General features: G+C 39.6%; 1 protein-coding gene across 1 annotated transcript in view; it reads right to left on the reverse strand.

The window, feature by feature from the left end:
- GLRA2 (glycine receptor alpha 2) overlaps positions 1–18,685 on the reverse strand; it is a 120,067-nt gene that overhangs the window by 15,312 nt on the left and 86,070 nt on the right. Inside the window, exon 8 of the mRNA XM_030949110.1 lies at positions 12,954–13,103. Coding sequence (XP_030804970.1) covers positions 12,954–13,103 — 150 coding nt within the window. The remainder of the gene's footprint in view (positions 1–12,953; positions 13,104–18,685) is intronic.

The following is an 18,685-nucleotide window of genomic DNA, read 5'->3' on the forward strand; positions in this document are numbered from 1 at the left end:
ACAAGAGTCAGGTGTGGCAGCAAGAAACATACAGCAGTGACAGGAAAAAGGTGAGGTGCTGAGAACACTAGCTGGGATGCCACATGCAATAAAAATATCACTAAGCTTCACATGGGCTTCAAAAAATATTCATGAAATAGCAGCTGTTAGATCCAAATACAGCATCTGATGAAAAAGATCTGTTGTCATGATATAAGTCTGATATTCAACCCCAGCTACACAAATACTCACAAGAGAACTCACCAAAGAGGAAAGCAGTAACAGTACAGAGAAGTGTGACAAAAGCAGCAGTCTCCATGCATCAAGAAGTAAAATTCAAATAGATTATTTTTACAACAAAATAACACAATATAAGCCGCAAGGGAAAGTGAACAAAGATCAAAGAGCAAATAAGAGACAGGCAACATAAACAGGCATCCCCAGTATCTAGAAGTTAAAGAACAGCAGCATACAGCACCAGAGCATCTTAAAAGAGCTGTCATGTCTTTGGGGAAAAACATCCTTTGTGCAAACTTGAAAAAAAGGGGTATTTACATTTAGGAAGCAAGACAACATTTTCTGTGCCTGAAAAAAGCTACCCTCTCTCAACTTTTTTATTATTTTTTCTTCACGCTCCTGTCTGGTCCCTGTGAAAAAAGTACATTTTGTGTCTCCATTGCATGAACATCTAGCACAGGTAACAGTAAGGGCAGCATAATAAAAGGCCAACCCATTAGCAAAAAATATAAAACTGGCTCCACTAGAGTTCATGACAGACAAATCTAGGACATCTTCAAGACAAGGAACAAAATGTCAGTTCTCAAAGACATTTTAAAAGAGAACTGCAACAGCTAGATAATCAATTGCTTTTACATAAAGTCTAAAGCCAAGGTGAAAGTTTGGAACAGCAGCAGTGACTTAGTGTTTAATGATTTCCTTTTTAAATGTTTTTAATTATAAGAGCAAATAATCTTGTTTTCCCCATTGCTTTTTCTTCTTTGCATGGACTAAGGACCACCAGTCACCCCCCAACCACCATCTGAGAAATCTGAAATGGCAGAATGAAATTGTCTTGTTCTAAATCCCTAAAAGTGCTGATTTTGTTCCTGCTGTTGTTTGTGTAATTGTGCAAACAGAAATACATCAGGTAAGGAAAGAAAACTAGTACAACTGCCTCCCCTCCTTTATCTTTCAACCCTGCCCTCATTGCAGGCACAGCCACTGAACTCAGGGTTACTTTGCTCGTGACAAATACCTACCAAACGCTGTGGATATGCACTACAGTCTGCAAATCCATTAGGCATCCTGTTCACTTTCATCTAACACAGAGCTTTGGTCATTTCTATCTTTGGATTCACCTCACACCAGATCTTCCTCCACTTCCAATACCTTTTTCCCTCCTGGCATGCACTCCTGCTGGCTCCAGTGGCCATACATACTCCTAGTCCTACAAGTGATGCAGGCCTAATATGAACAACTCATAGCAAGTTTTAAAAAAGTATTTTAATAATTCATGAATCATCACATTGAACTGACTGCTCTATCCATAAATAGCAAAGGCTGCTCATCACGAAGATACCACCTCTGGTTTAGAAAGTCCTTGAGCTGCAAAGTCCTGGAGCCCAGGAGGATGCATCAAGGACGGATTGCTGCTGCACAGAAGCTTCCCATCAAGGCAGAGCCCTGGCCCAACACAGGACAGCCTTCTTGCAGTTTGTGATCTCCAGATGGAGCTTCCCACAGCACAGAGATGTGGCCAGCTGCTGAGCAACTGCCTCATGAATTTCAAAGCTGCACTGGCTATTTAACTCAAAAGTCTGGATGATGACCCAAATAAATGTTCCTACCAAATCCTTTCATTTTATGGCTATAATGCTGCATGTTAAGATTGAAAAGGTGACAAGTCTGTTTTTCCTAAGATATAAACCTGAAAATAAGAATCTAAATTCAATGTTATGCCTTTCCATAGACATTACTAAAACAAGTGTTTATAAGCATTTAAAAATAATCTGTAATGGAGATATATCTTATTTCTGATAAGAATCCAGTTTTATGCTGTCCATGACAAGAAATTAGACTGTTGCTAGCTAGAAAGGTAAAGCTGAAAACAGATGCTACATGAAAAACACAGTGAGTAGGTTGAAAAACCAAAAAACAGCTTTGCAAATGAGGATGAGCATCTAAGCTCATGCTTGGTAGGAAACAGATGAGAAGTAATTAAAAAAGAAGCTATATGGAGCAATAATTTTGAAAGTAGCAGATAAATTTTAAAAACCCTAATCCTCTTTAATTTTGCTTGAGAATTCATAGCTAGAAATATTGGTGAGGCTACCTGGAGTGAGAAGTATGATACCCAAATATAAGATGCTCAGAAGGAGAACCAGAATTAATAAATTCTGGAAAACTGAAGCCTGGGAATGGCAGGATATGCCAATATATGGGAAAACTGGCAATTACTAAGTAGACAGGCACAAAACAAATCCAGAGACCTCTGAGGGAAATACAGTGTAAAGCTAATGGAGGGAGAATGGTATCTAAAATAAATTATGCGACTTCTGCATTTTGGTCTTGGACACACACACACTCACACGTGCATGTGTTCCAAAATAAATGCCTTGGAGGTATTTGTACCCCAGGAGGGACCTGTCTGATGGAAGATCAGCTATCATTATGGTCTAACAAGGAAACTGCAGTGAAATAGGTGCATAATTTGCCTCTATTCCTCCAGAAAGGATGGGGCAAGAGCTTGCAAATCTTGCAAGAAAGGCCATTGTCTTCTGGAAGAGCCACTGGAAGGTTATAAGTAAAACACATATAGTCTATTAGTAGGGCAGGAGAACTACTGAACAGGAGCCCAAAGTGATTTTTCAGAAGACTTGATTATCCACTCATTGGTGCATACCCCACCCATTCTGGACATGCAATGAAACACTTGCACCAGATAAATACCCCTTCATTCATCTAACTAGGTGTGTAATGGTGAAAAAAGAGCATTAGGACCTTGAAGGACTTCCAGACAGAAGTTACCAAGGGCTGTAAAAGAGCATCACAACTGTGATGCACAACTTGTCTCTATCTCACCAGCCTGTAGTGGCATCATGCTTTATTAGACTTGCTAGAATTTCTCTTCCTGTGAGGATCAGCACACAAAAAAAGCCTAGAAGATGAAAATGCTGATGGGGCAAATGAGTAGACTTGGTGCCTGATCCCACTGAGGAAGTCAAAAAGAAAGCTGGCATAAGTTAACAGACAACAGATAGATAAATTTCATGGAAACTTTGTGTTAGAGAGTGTCAAGGCTGCTACTTGCAGATGCCTGTAAGACTTTACATCCTGAAGAAGAAATTAACAACTTTCTTTACTAGAATGGTGTGCAAGATCTCACATTTGTGCAACTCAGATGATCTCTAATGAACAGAGTTTGTGATCTCTATTCTAAAGTCACTATTCTTTTGACAGATGAAGATTACAGAGAACATGAATCTACCACCAGCAGGCTTGGGAAGGCTTAACAGAAAAGGGAATGAGTCACAGGCAAAGCACTTCCACATGACTAGCAGAAAGGGTTATATCAGAACACACATGGAGAACCACTTGAAGAGAATGAGGTGAAGCATGAAAGCAAAGGTGTCATGTCTCCTAAGAATCTTGTCATGTTACTGCAGAGAAAATAAAACCTTGGACCCTTGGTGAAAAACTTACACTTATGCAGGTGGATTATTTGTATGTACAAATGCACACACAGTATCTATATGAAAAATTACATATAAGAGTAAGAAGTCAAATGACTTTAAGAGTTATGTCCTTGCTCAGAGAGAAGTTACTGGATCAATGCAGAAATTCACAGGTAGGATTCTGGACTTCTGGCACCTCATGTGTATTGGCAAACACAGCAGCATTTTCTGACCTTTCCAATCTATTTCTCCAGGAGCTAAAAACACTCTGACATGCTCAGTATACCAGGCATATTTAAGCAGCCACTGGAAAATGAAACTTTTCAATAGTAAGTTCTTCTTGACATTGATCCTGCTGTAGTGAAGATGTAAAGTGTTGGAAGAGCCAGTGGACAGCTCTGAGATACAGCTGGGAGTTCACAGAGAGTGGAAGTGAGTAAATTTTTAGTGACTTATGGTTTGGCTTGGCATGGAGTTTTCAGGTGCTCCCAACTCGAAATGAGTCTTTGTGAGGACTCTGGCAAGACTCAGCAACAAGTGCTCAGAATATGTAGTGTTTCAAGGTGTTTATTCCTTCCAGTGCAACTATCCCTAGCCTCCTCCTCATATTGTAGAAAAGAAAATCTCCTTCCTCACCTATCCTATCCATCTACTCCCAGGAACACGCAGTGCAAGATTAGTGTTATCCCCAACCAAAAAGAAACTCGAACAAAAACGAAACCCACAAAAACCACCAGCAATAAAACAACCAACCAAACAAACAAACAAATTAAAATATCGGGCCACAAGAGAAATACCTAAGTACAAGTTATCATATTGTAGTAAATAGCAACTTTCTCCAGCAGTGGATCAAGAGGAATAAACACATCTGATCATTAAATCAAGCCACATGTGTCAGAATCAGGCTCTGAGTGATCAGTTTGCCATAAGAAAAACTGTCAACTTGAACAGGAATGACTATAAACAAGGCTGTTTTCCCTCAGGAAAAAAAAATAAAAATAACAATAAAGGTGGAGAAATAAATGGTTTCAACACCACTTTTTTAAAAGTACTGTAAAAACTGGATTTTACTGGAACCCATGAAGTTTTTCAGACTTGAGAGAGAATGAGCTTTCAGCAGTCTGGTTAATACAATTTGGTTTTGAACAATGCCATTTGGACAACATCATTACAGAATGCTTCACAATTAATTACATTCAAATAGCAGCTTCTATCCTCTGTGGAGAAGGGGATTAATTGGGTCAGATGTAAATATGCATTTCATGGATGCTACTGAACACTTGCCCATCTCACCAGTTTCCATGTAATTTGATACAACTGGTGTAGTATGCTCTGGAGATCCACAGGGCGAGCAGGGCTGCTAGTGAGGGTAGGAATACATGGATACAGAGTGCTGGCATTCTCAGCCTGCATTATGCTTGGCTTTAACTGCTCAAACTCTTCACTCTCTTGTAAAAATACTGATTTATATTTACCAACACTGAAATATTTTTCTTTGCTGTTGAAAATAAGGTTTGGGACAGAACTCAGAACTGATATGAAGCATCAAGACAGACCCCTGGCAATGATGGATCAGAAACTGCTCCCCTCCTGGTGTCCTCACTTCCTTCATTGGAACGAGGACCTGGCCATCTCAGCAGTGAGAAACCCTGACACCAAGGCCTTACTGGGTGCTGACTCTGGGCATGGAAAGAGTCAAGATAAGCTACCTACAATGAAAGAACAAAGGAACCAGTTTGGGATTAAGTTCTCTCCTCTGCTGCCTAAGCCTATATCTTGGGATTGTGATAGCTTTTCTCTCTCTATCTGGAGTCTTGGGTAGGGGCAGCTTAGGTTAACATACTCCTTCTGAAGTCTACTTTCCTTATATTTTTTTATCATTAACACATATTTGACAATTTTATCACTGCCTTTTTTCCCCCCTGTAAAATGAGGTGGGCCAGAACACATCCAATGAAAGAATCACATTTTCTAAAATAATCTGGAAAACAAAAATCTGGTGCCTGTGGTAGATGGTTCTTGAAAAGCTACTTGTTGCTTTAAAGCTTCAAAAATTAGAACACTTCCTGTCTCTTTCTAACTTCCTCTGCCCTATTTTCAGTTTGCACTCTCCCCTAGGTATAATAAGAAATAAGACATTTGCACCCAGCTGGAGAGTACCTTTCATGAGCTGGAAAACTGCAGAGTTCATTTTTGGTGTGTCTCCTGCTGTTCATGAGTAACTTCCAGGACAAACTCACTTGAGTGAAGTGCAAACTTCAGTCTCTAAGGCTTGTCAGTTCAGAGCTGATCATCTCAGCCACTGCCTGCTGGGCAGGTACAAGAGAGGACTCAGAATTTCTAAAGCAAAGTTCCACTACTGAGCAAACAAGAAAAAACTTTATCCAGTACTCCTGACTTTTCCAGTCCTACCTGTCCCATGTGGTACAGCACACAGTCACTACATCACCCCAGGCTGGAAATACTGTAATATTGCTGTTATGTAGCTTAGGTCCTGTTCCTATCCTATTAAACCATGAGGAAAAATTTGTTTAAGTATTTGCAAACTGGGCAACATGAGTAATTATACTGCACCATGTCCTGCTTGCTATTTTGGTGCCATGCACGGTCCCTATGGTTTCAATATCTGTCCCCTGCCCCACAGAGTGCCACTTGTACTGCTGACCAATCCAGTGGGTATAAAAATTCATCATTCTGCAGCCTTACCTTCTCCACACCAGTTACCCACTTCTCCGGTTTCCACCCTTTCTAGATTAGCCATGATTTTCTTATTCTCATTTTCTGTGTGTTTCTTTTCTTGTTTGTTTTGTTTTTGTTTGCTGTGGCTTCTTTTTGGTTTGGTTGGTGCTCTTTGTTTGGGGTTTTTTCCCCCCAGAAATTCTAATTTTTTCTCCTGATTTTGTTCTCCTGGTTTTTCTTCTACTCTGGCACCTGGATCCCATTACTCCAGCTTGTGCACTAGCACTCTACCCACTTCAATTATTGTTTAGATATTTGGTACTTTCTCAGGAACTGGTATGACATGTTCCATAAATTGGTCTGCCTGTTGTTACATAATGTTTCATGGTTTTTTATTTGGTTTTCAGAATTTTCTCCCTTGAAATGCAATTATTCATTTTCTCTGCTGTTTCTTGGTTTGGGGCAAAAAATCCACCCCACCATAGTCCATCATCTTTTTGTGTCTGACACACTGAAACACACAAAAGACAGTAATTTGTTTAGAATTTTTAACCTTCCCTTCTCCAGTAAGGGAGGGAAAAGCTTCCATTTCACTTTCAATTACCCTTGTAAACAGGACACTATGAAACCCAATTTTTCTCTTCCACTGTTTCTTTGTCTGTGTTTGCTTTTCACTGAAAAATCTACATTTCCAGTAAACTTAGGCTCTCCATCTGGCCAGACTGCTCTTATTAGAATTTTTTTGATCCATTGCTTGGATACCACCCCCATGGCTGAATTGCTTTTCTTCTTACAGGTTGCTCTTTCTTTGGGAACTCACATCTCTAGATTTGTGCCTGGAGCTAGACTAGGGATTTATATCAAGATAATTTTCAAATTTGAGATGACGGGGTTTTTTAAATGTTTAAAATATGTGAAGTATGTCCATTTTATAAACAATACAGATACTTCCACTGATATTAACTAGGGCCATTCTTAGCTTATTCATGCTCAATATAAAAAGACAGACAAGGACATTCAGACAAAGCCACAAAGTGACATGGCAACATGATGCAGTGAATTGTGTCTATTGTTTAACTACAGCTAAATATTCACTGCAGTTGTATGTGGGACTATAACTTCAAGCTAAATGATAATTTTTTGTGTTTATCCACTACTGGATTTTTATCTACACAGTTACATTAAAGCACTAATGCAATTGCCCTGGAGAAATAAAAGTAACCACAGTATCTTGAGGGTGTTTATCTACAGCAGAAGCTACATGTGTTTTAATCCATTAAGTAAGTAAGATGTGAGAGAAAGAGAGAGAAAGAGCCATTCAGACTCAGATTCCTATTTTTCACAATGAAACTCATGTGTTTGAGCTTGTTCAGTGAGAACCAAAAATAGCTCAGCAAAAGGGCTTTCCTTGAGCACTTCCATTATTCACATGATGCGGCACCTTACATAACGCGGAGCGTACACATCCTCTGCCAAATGCGTGCACTCAGTGACAGCAGGAAAACATTCCCACCAGGGACAGTGGTGCCAAGCGCTTTAAAGGCAAAGTCAGGCTAAAAGCACTGATTTTTTTTTCTAGGGGCAAGTCTAGAAAACCTTAGAAAATTATTTGGGGGATCTGACAGAGGGATTTCAGTATGATTAAAATGATAGAGATGGTCTATAGAAGCTGGTGTAACTCAATGCATATCTCTTCTCCTTGAAAGGTAGAAATACTGTATTATCTCAGTCACTTTGTTTGGGCACTTGTGATATGTACTTCACCACTGGCAGCTCCATCCAAGGCCAACAATTCTCTGAAGAATTTTACCAGGTGCTTCCAGCTTTGCTTAGAGAGTTATCCTTTGCTTCTGTAATCACACTTAGTCCCAGTCCCAGCTCTTTCATTTGAAAACACCATTTGTGACCCCTTTGCTAATCTGCATGCATATGAACCCCCTTGGTTGCAGCATTGTTATTTGTATTGCTCTGTGTGCCCTGCACATGGCATTAAACCTGTCACATCTTCCTGCTGCACAGTTCTTCATTCAAGCTATAGCGTATTGCTTTTAACACTAATGGTCCCAAACTTAACCCCTAGTCTTGGTCACAGTGGTAACCATCACACATATAATTTAGGAAGTCATCTTTGAGATGATGATGTGAATACTAGTGTACCGTGACTCATTTTGACTACTGATCATATAAAATAATAATTATTGTTTTCATAAAAGGATGATTGAACCTGAGTAAAGAGTTCTGCTTCCCTGGAAACCCATCATTTTGAAAACTAAGAAATAATGTTTAATTATTAAAAAAGCATATTTTAAAAATATTTTCTTTCAAGTGAGCTGGCACCATAAAAATGTAGATTTTAATATAATGTAACTTCACTACATTGTCAGTACCATTAGACTCCTGGCTTCTGCAGCCTGTAATCTATTGTACCATGATATACAAGAAATAGGCAATCATTTCTTGTAGCAATCAAATATTCAATACAAGTTTATTTACACTGATGGGTGTATTTAACTTGAGCAGAAAGACTACATGAACCTTTAGGACAAACTTTGAATGCTTCCTTCAAGAGAAACTGTATGGGGAAGACAGAGTAAAGCACTGACAACCTGAGGATATAGGGATTTTGTGCATGTGGAAGATGCCAACAGGTTCTGATAAAACTGTCTTTTCAAATGGTTCATCTGTATTACAATTTCTGGACGATCAACAATACAAGCCAGACTTTTCCTGGAAAAATATTAACAATCTGATGCTTGATTTAGGAGATTTGACGGTCTCTTAAGATGTCTGCTCAGACTAACTGGTTGCAGGAGGGTTGCAGCACTAAGAACAAGACCCAGCACAGACAATAATAAAAGCAGTGCCAGAGATACAGGCTTACAAAACTAAGAACAGGTATTTCTTGTTCTGTAAATGAAGGTACAAATCCAGGAATTGTGGCTAGGTGTGCTTCAGCACCTTTTTCCTCTTCCTAGATTAGCACTGAGTGATGCAGTATAGATACTCAACCACACCCTTACACTGTCTGCTCTTGACTAGGACTTTCACATTTGCATTCAACACAAGCTTTGGTTCAGTGAGCAATACCTCAACAAATCCAGTTCCCTGCTTGTAAGGCTCCTTGTGGCACCACAGGCTCTGCTCCTACGTTCTCTTCTGTGCATAAACATCCTTCTCTTGAGCAGAAAGCTGCAACCATGGTAGCATTGCTCCAGAAACCTCTGCCTTGCTACATCTCCTCTGTTGACCTCTCAAGTGTGCATCGGTTATGTGATGGGAGTTCTCCAGGGGAAAACAATACCGGAGCAGCTCCAGCTCTTAGGGCTCTGCAGCAAAAGCGCTGCAGCGACACGGCCCCTCTGAGTACTGCCCTGGCTGTCTGTGTAATGCACAATATTCTAAAGGAGAGGAGAGGTTTCTGCAAGCTTCCCTAAAGGAAGGGATAACCACAACTTACACAAACTTTAGCTGGACTACCAGCACTTTGTAATTGGTGAGATATGCAGCACTGAGTACTTACCTGGACTTCTTTTGTAACTGTATGCATCAGCTTTTCAGTGGCAGCATACTAACACTGGTCATATCTCCTAGAGAGCCCCTGATTTTTTTCTTTTTATATTCAGTTTTTGTATATGTGTAAATATGATTAGTTCTACAATAGAAAGTATCCAGAAATTAAGGCTCTCTTCTACTGCTTGATGATGTAGCTCTGAAAGTGAATGATTTATTGCATTGTAAACCCTCTATCTTAATTTTGCTGTGTAATATGAACCGTGGGTTTTGCTTTGATTTTGGAAGCTACTAAGTCCCTTTACAGTGTACAAAATTCACTGAATTCATCTGCATTTTATAATAACATGACTTTACAGAGCTTGATCAAAGTTGGAAGCCCTTTACAGCTCAAGACTGGCTCAGACAGTGTTTTTGTTCTGGGAAATCAAGTCCTGAAAGATTAAAACCCCAGTCCCATTTTATTTAAATGAACACATTTCATCCCTCAGCTACTAGTAGCAAGCAGTGAGCTGAACACTAAGCTTGTTTCTTTCTCCATCATTGATTTTATTGCCTCCACAACTCACCCCTAATCTGGATGTATCAGCTGCTATCACATTGCTTTTGATCTACTATGTTACACTGCATAAAAGATTTCAACTTCATGGCTCTTCTCCAAGCAAATAAAAAGAAACCAAGGAAATACTTTTTTCATTCACAGCTATTCATACTTCACTAAGCAGAGCTGGGGACATCACGATGAGGAAGGCTGCAGGTTGACAGTTCAGGAGTAAATACCACAGCAACAAAAATGCATTTTGTTATACATACCACATTCTGTTGGAACACGCTCATCTGAAAGATGACACAATGTGGGATTTACTGTCTCAAGGCATTTCCTGTGGCCCTCTTCCCCCACCCCATTCACTCTATCTTTACACAGGACCAAGCTGCTGAATATGCATGCACTTTCCTTAAGAGGTTTGGAATAGGGGTGGCATATCCCAGCCACAGTAAAAAGCAAGCATAAGGCTGGGCCATAAGAATGTACAACATGAAACTGCTGTTCATGCTGGGGACAGCGCTGTGTATTTTGCGGGGGCATTTAGCAAAGAGAAGGCAAGAGACTACTAGTGATGCCAACCAAAATGGTCCATTTTGCTGATTTATGGCATCGTTGCACGTACTAAAACTCTCTTGCTTTCTCTTTCTCACTACAGCTTTACCCTCAAACTTGAATTGCCGATCTGATTCACTGTCCCGTAAGCTGATGACTCTTTGCTCCGCAAGCCATTCATGCGCCGCACGGACTCAACGCTCTCATTCCCAACAGCCACAGTCTGTGCCTGTCCCCAGAGTGTCAGCATAGATAGCAGCAGCAAGAATAGGAATACCACAGCAGCAGCATGACGACACACACACACACAACAGGCAAAGAGAAGAATGGCTTGGTTAGAGAAGACCATCATGCAAAACAATGAGAATCACTTTCAAGGCAAAATAAACTGAGAAAATCGTGAGAGACAAAATTAAGTACAGAGGTGCAGAAAATACTTCCTAAAGAAACTGCCTTAGTAACGCTGTTCCCTATTCTGAAATTTGCGCAAGCAGATTCATAGAAAAAAAGCAAGCCTATGCAAATGGATAGGTCTCGCTTACTCAGCTGCATATTTCCTTGTATTTAATTATGCTGTTACCTATTTTGCAAAGAATCTGTACACCACGTGGCTTAGGATAAACACAAGTCTTCTGATGATTTGGTTTTAAATAACTTTCTTTCACAGTCACCAAAATAAAAGCTTTCAAAGCAGATGAATGACTACTACCAAAATCTCATAAACTTGAGTAATGTCATTGGATCCTGTTACTTACCAAGGATGGCTACTTGTTCACAAAAACAGATCTTGCATCCAAAAATGAAATTACAGATGCCATACAGAAGCTTCTGCTGCTGCCATGCTGGGTTTGAAAACAAAGGCTTCCGGTGGCAGTGTGTGTGGCCTGTAGACAGGCAAGCAGCTCTGCTCTCTCCTGTAATCTAATCTTCACTGGAATCTCAATTCATCTGACAATAATATTAAACTAGAGAACAGCTTTCTTCCCAGAGTATCCATCAAATATTACATTAGCTACAGAACATTTATTAGACAGACCTGTCAAAACACAAATGCCCTGTGCCATTGTTGTCATCCTTCTTGTGAAGGAAACCATTATTTGTGGCTTGACGCATTCGTGCAGCTCAAGCAAATATTTACTTCACCTAGCAAATATATATGTAGAGTTTATAGTTCCAGATTCTCTAGACATGTGAATGATCATGACTCGAATAAAACTCAATTTAATGTCTACTCTTGCCTTCCCATTTACTGGAAAAAAAACAACAAAACAACCCAGAACAGATGGACAGTCTTCCTAAAATTACTTCTAGACTGACATCTAGGTTACAAACAATCCCTTCTTCTACATGTCAGTCTCTGGAATAAAATTCTGTGATAATGACACTCACAAAGAAGTCTTTTGCTAAAAATTTGAAGTTTGCGTCAGAGGCAAACTGCGAAATGACAGAAGCCAGAGAGGAAATTCTCCTAATCCTTCTCCTTTTTTAAAATGGCCATGTTTCCTGGTTTCAGCTGGGAAAGACACCAGCTGCTGGTGGTGTAAAAGTAAGGGCAGAACTGCAGATCATTGCAATGGGCTATCCTAGGGAACCTCCTGTTTTAGCATAGCTAGGGCAGCACCAGAAAAGACAGATCTCAGGCATGTTCTGATGACAGCACACCTGGATAATATCATTCCTCTATCTGTGTCATTGCATCCAACGGTTCCTTATCCACTGGTGCTGCCACGCAGTAGCACAGTATTTGCAGAGGTCCAGCTGCCTCAGTAGTCGCATGAAGAGAAGAAAATTCTTGTAATTGGTGACCAATTAGTGACATTTGTCAATAACTTAATATACTGCAAATAAACCCAGCAGCCAATTATGAGCTCTTTATCAAGGAGTAAATCACTCAAAAGGAAACTTTAGAAAAAGACTCTCCTGCAAGGGCAAGAAGTGAGGTAGGAAATCAGCTGCACATGAGCAGGGCTGTCAGAGCACAATCAGCTGCCCCAGGTAAAGAGCAGCTGTACCTTGTTTTGTCTTCTTTGCCTTCTCCGGAGCCTCAGGAACTCCTTGTGCTGCCGTGAAACGAAGTTGACTGCTGCATATTCCAGCAAAGCAGCAAAGACAAAGAGTAGACACACAGCCATCCAAATGTCGATAGCTTTTACATAGGAGACCTAGAAAGAAATAGGACACAGCATATTATATTTCAAACTACTTCCTAAGCTGAAGATATCGATATGAAAAAATAAACATCTTTTTTTGCACAGCATGAGTTCCATAAGGTGGGCTTTTCTTGTTCTGTGTTTTGATTTTTTAATTCATTGGCTGATTAAAAATACATAATTCCACTATTAATGAAAATGAGTGTCCACAAAGAATACACAAATGAACTATTGCCTTTAGGGAAAGATTGGGGTTACTTTAACAAAATACAAGTGTTCTTAGAGTCACAACCAAAGTTTGGAAAAAAGAATACAAATATAAGATATGATAAAAAACCCTACTGAAAAACAATGCAAGAAAGTTTATAGGTTTCACCTTTTTAAATTTTTATGAACAAATTACCATAATGCTTAATTAGCTATATTTGGTATCCACAATCTCAAAGTAAACTCAGGGTATTTCTATTGTATGGGCTAATACAACTTTACCAACTAAATATTCCATCCTAGTTGCTTAACACCTTTACCCAACATCTCTAAAAGAAAAATAAATCTTCACAGATATTATCTACTAAAAATACCCAAATACCAGCTGCCTCTGTTGTAGTAAAAATCCATTCTGCTTTGAAATGACTGATCCACAATAAAATCAGATATATTACAGCACTGCAATATCACAAAATGTTTATCATATTAGCCACACTGGACTAAACAGTAGCAAATTAATGAGCTACACACTATGCATATCAAAGGTGCATTCTCCATAGGTGTTTGGTCTCTGTCTTTCTTTGTAGTCTTGCAGTTTTTAAGCAGAGATCTCATGATTAGGTAACAGCAGGTTGTCCCTTTTGTTTATCAGGTATTACCTCCTGAGTGGAATTACAATGATCTACTTAATGTCTACAATGTACATGTGAGCTAGTTGCATAAACTACTTTGACATAAATAAATCAAGGAATGAAGAACAATGGGCATATCGAGGATGCAATGCATTTGAACTGTTTTACCTGTCTTCTCTACAATATTAATAACACCCAAATAGAGTTTCTTCTTCTTCATGTCTGTAAGGAGGAGCTTAGAACACCTCTGTAGGCAGAGGCACCCAGGGTGTTACATAGTTGTCTAAATAACAACATCACAAATTGATACATTAGGTACGTAGTATCCATGTGCTAATTCAGCAGAGCACAAAGCTTCAGTATCTCACGTCAACCAGCGCCTTGGAGATGCCTCAGATACTCAAGGTCACCTCAGTTTGACAGAGACCCATGGCACCCCCATACAGATGAATCAAGATAAGCAAAATGGATTGTACCTAAACCCTGAAATATTATAAACATTTAGATAATAACCTGCAGGCAAAGCATTTCATTGCAGCCAAAACATATAGTGGTCTGAAAAGGCAGCAGAAAAGGATGTTGTGTTCCTGACACTCATGTTAAGGAGACCAAATCTCCACCTTGGAAAACTCCACTTCTGTCCTTTTGCATACTATTCAAAATGACCTCACTCTTTTGGCTGGACAGTTATTCTGTTATGGAAGGAATCACACCTCTAGGTGTGAATTGCACCTCTAGGTGCAAATAGGTTTTGCTCCTATTTGCCATCTGATTGAATAGCATCATTTTTCAAAGTCCATAAAAGATCTTTTTGTTAATGTCAAATGGAATATACTGCACTCTTGCTTCAGCAAGCAATATGAGCAGAGGAACTGCCATTTAAAGCACAACAGAAAGGATGCAGAGCTTCATCCTGCAGATCCTGAACATTGAGAATGACATTTTAGAGGAGCGAAGCACTGTTATTCAGCCTGCATCAGAGGAACATGCCTTTCAGCAGCAATAGTGCAGCTCCACGTGGCAATGCCCACCATGCAGCTCACACAGGCTGCCATGTAGCAGGCTGAGGTGACACCATGAATCTGTGCTTTTCAATTAGATGCACAGCAGGCATGCAATTCACTCTCCCACATATAAAAAAATTGTACAATTTACATTTTTACTGAGCAGCTGTGAAAACCAGAGAAAACTCAACAGTGTCCCAGATGCTCTGTGCCACAGGCTGAGGCACAGTAGGAATCAAATCACTGTAATTTGTGTAAAATGCAGCTGAGATTAGGTTGTTTGCTGCTTTCCTTGAAGGGGCAGTTTGTTTCCTTTACAAACGCCCTTAGGAGATGTATTAAACATGAATAAACAGCTGGACTGTGCTGTCAGAGATGGCACAATACAGGTAGCTGAAGTCAGAAGAATCAGCATTTCTGACTGTGCAAATCCTGTCCTGGTGGGCCTAAAGCAGGGAAGGCAAAATGATAAAGGAAACCCTGAGTTAGTCGTCCTGCCACTTACACTGTGCTACCATAAATGGCATCCCCATAGCTGCTGAGCCAGCTGGATTATTTTAACTTCAGCCCGCTGGGCTGGAATCAGAGAATCACGATATCCTTGGCAGATACATAGCTTGTTCAAATGTTTGGTCAGGGCCACACCATGGCACAGCTTTAAATGAGAAAACAGAAAGCAATTGCTTCCAGCACCACATTAAAAATAAATAAAAGGCGAAATCCTGCAATGAGTAAAAGTTGGCACCTTTGTTTTCAAATTAATTTATTTAGTTTACCTATGAATCCTCAGTATATACAGATTGTGCTGCTCAAAGCCTAAAAACCTATGGAATTTTCTGACATGCTCATAGAAGCTGGAGTCTGCAAAACTGAGTAAATCATGAAAGCCTAGACACACTCATTGCTCAGCCAGGTTCTTCCATCAAACTCAAAATGAATGTTATCAGCTGAAGGGTTTCCCCCCAGATCATAGTAAATCATTAAAACTCCTATGTTTGTTCAACTTAAAGGCTTATAGCATCGGCTTTGATAGGGACTCATCACACAGTATTCTCTCTCCAGCTTCCTTAACTACCATGTCCATGCTTCATGCTCCATACTCACTGCTGAGTACAGGTAGGACAGCGCAGATTGATTTTTTGTTGGAGGTTTCTTCTCACCTAACTTAAAAAGCACTGTGGAGGATTTTTTTTCAATTAATGTTAAGAAACAAGTCATTTTAGGACAAAATTCTTCTAAGTGGAACATAGATAGTCAAATAAGCTGTACCCTAAAAATGCCAGTCTCTCATTTTTGACCAAGACTGGAGTTTTGGAAGGCTATTTCAGGTATACATGTATATTTGATATACACTAACTTTGGCTAGATAAAGCCTATGATTTATTTCTGTTAGCCAGTACCTTGATGTAATCCTAATCAGAGTAGAGCAGAATAACAGAAATGACCCCACATGAGCCTTATGTAATAGAGAGTGTTACCTAAGCATTTGCCACCTTTCCCATAATTTCACTTGCAGCAGAGAATCCGGCAACAATACAAATTCCAAGCTGACATTATTAAGTTAGCATGCATAAAATAAAAATAAGTGGGGTTATTTCAAAGGCAGACCTTGTAAAACTTCCACTGAAAAGCCTGTAACATTGACAGTACACTGGCTCCATTTACTATAAAATAATTTTAGAAGTGGATATTTGGAAATTCTGCCTTGTTCAGTGTTATCATGTTCAGAAAGCTCAATAAGATTTTCTTGTCCTTTACTTTCTTTAAATAGCTGCTCCATTTTTTACTGCATGTTGCCAAGCTTCCTCCCTAATGCTGTTTGGGAGGAGGGGATTTAATGGCTCCCACCAATAAAACCATAAATTGTATCAATTATTCAGATGCTTTGTACATGTTTTAGGGCCAGCTAATGAGGGAACTTTTTCCGAATTAGAGCTGTCTGCATCAAGAGCCAAGTGTGGTAAGGCTAAGTATAGTAAATGTGACAGAGCTGCTTCTTTCCCTTCATAATTTTCCTCATTTGTTATTTGGCCATGCCCACTGGATAAAAAAAGACCAGCTTTTCTCCATACACTGCTGTAGCATCACTGGCCCCAGCGAAGTTCCTGGAAATGAAAGTACAAGGAGACTTACACTGTTGGTGAAGGACTTGAGGGGATTAAACCTTTCACTTCTCAAATTGTTTTTATTTTGTCACCATGACTCTCCCAGAGCTCTCGTGTGTCACCAGCAGAGTGAAGAACGCCTTCGTGGAGAGAATCCAGGGGAAAACATGGCCATGGGTCCTGCAGCTCAGTAGCTGTCATTTGTTGACATTTTTGAATCAACCCAAATGTGAGCTCTGTTTTTGCTACAATGCCAGTCTCATGAGAATCCAGACAACTGCTTTAACTCTCTGATTCTGTCAAATGAGTGTAAAGTGGAATAAAGACACATCCATCCACTCCCAGGGTTCTGCACTGTGAAAATAACTTCCACATGCAGTGAAAGGTACACAGTTTGTGTTAAAAAACATAAATTCACTTATTTTGGTAGGTAGAACCTTATGAAAAAATAGCTTTTACTTGTGATATGAAGTCACAAACCTCTATTTTTACACAATGCCATATTCTAGGCAAGGTTTTTCAAAGAATAAAATTTTCAGCTACCGTGAAATCTTACAATTTGAAGTTAACTTCTCCCATGCATAAAAAGAAACTCTTGGAGAAAAAGGTTCCAAAGAATTTTCCAGACTGGAAACGTGGAAATAGAACAAAGTATCATTTTAAATCAAAATTGAAACAAAAGTTACTTTAAATGAAAAGTGGGCAATTTTCAAAACAAAACAAGAAACAAGAAATGTTTATTTTAACCGGGGTGAAAAAAATACTACTACCCTCCCTCTGTTATTCAGATTCCATATGAAAGTGTCCACCTTGCTCAGCAGGGATTCACAAGTTGTTCCAGCCACCCAAAATTGCCCTTTTTTTTTTTGTGAATAAACTATTCATCCAAATGTTTTTGCTCTATTTCTATTGCTGGTTCTGCCAAGTCATGAGATGCTACACCTCCCACTCACTGCTGATGCAGAAATAAATGCTGACTGCATTCAAGCCAGGAAATGTATGGGAAATATTTATGGTTTGTTTTTCCTTCCAAGATGAAGGGAAATTTTCTTCAAGTCTCTGAAGAAGATCAGAGAGTTAAGGAATTTCCAAAGATGTTCAGAGAGCCCCCTGGGCAGGGGGCCAGAGGAGGTGATCAAACAGGCAAGTAACAAAATTCACTAGTAGGCCTACTAGCTATTTTTGCTGTGCTAACCAGGCCAAGATGCCAAAAATACAGGCCTGGTTTGTGAGTGGTCACAGCTACCTCTGTGCCAGTTCTAACCAATTCCCTCTGAAGAGAGAAAGCAAAATGCTCCCCAACTTCAGAGTGGGGCTGGAGCCCAAGAAACTGCAGGAATTAAAAAAAAAAAAAAAGAGTAAACCTCTCTTCCATGTAAAGCCACTTCAGAAAAGCAATAAAATATTTCTTTTTTAGCATGGACAGAATCTATTGACACATTTTGATCTTCCTTCCCAAATGGTGTATTTCCACCTTTGAAAAACGCAATACCATGAATACAAAATCAGTTTGCAGATCGGTGAAGCCAATACTGCTTGGGCCTTTTTCCCAAGGCCGTATGAAGTATTGGCATACTCATCATGTGTCATTTTGTGCAATCATATGGTGTAGTTGCCTTGTCTTTCCTATTTGTGAGAATTCATTC

Source organism: Camarhynchus parvulus, chromosome 1 (genome assembly GCF_901933205.1).
Source record: "Camarhynchus parvulus chromosome 1, STF_HiC, whole genome shotgun sequence".
Taxonomy (NCBI): domain Eukaryota; kingdom Metazoa; phylum Chordata; class Aves; order Passeriformes; family Thraupidae; genus Camarhynchus; species Camarhynchus parvulus.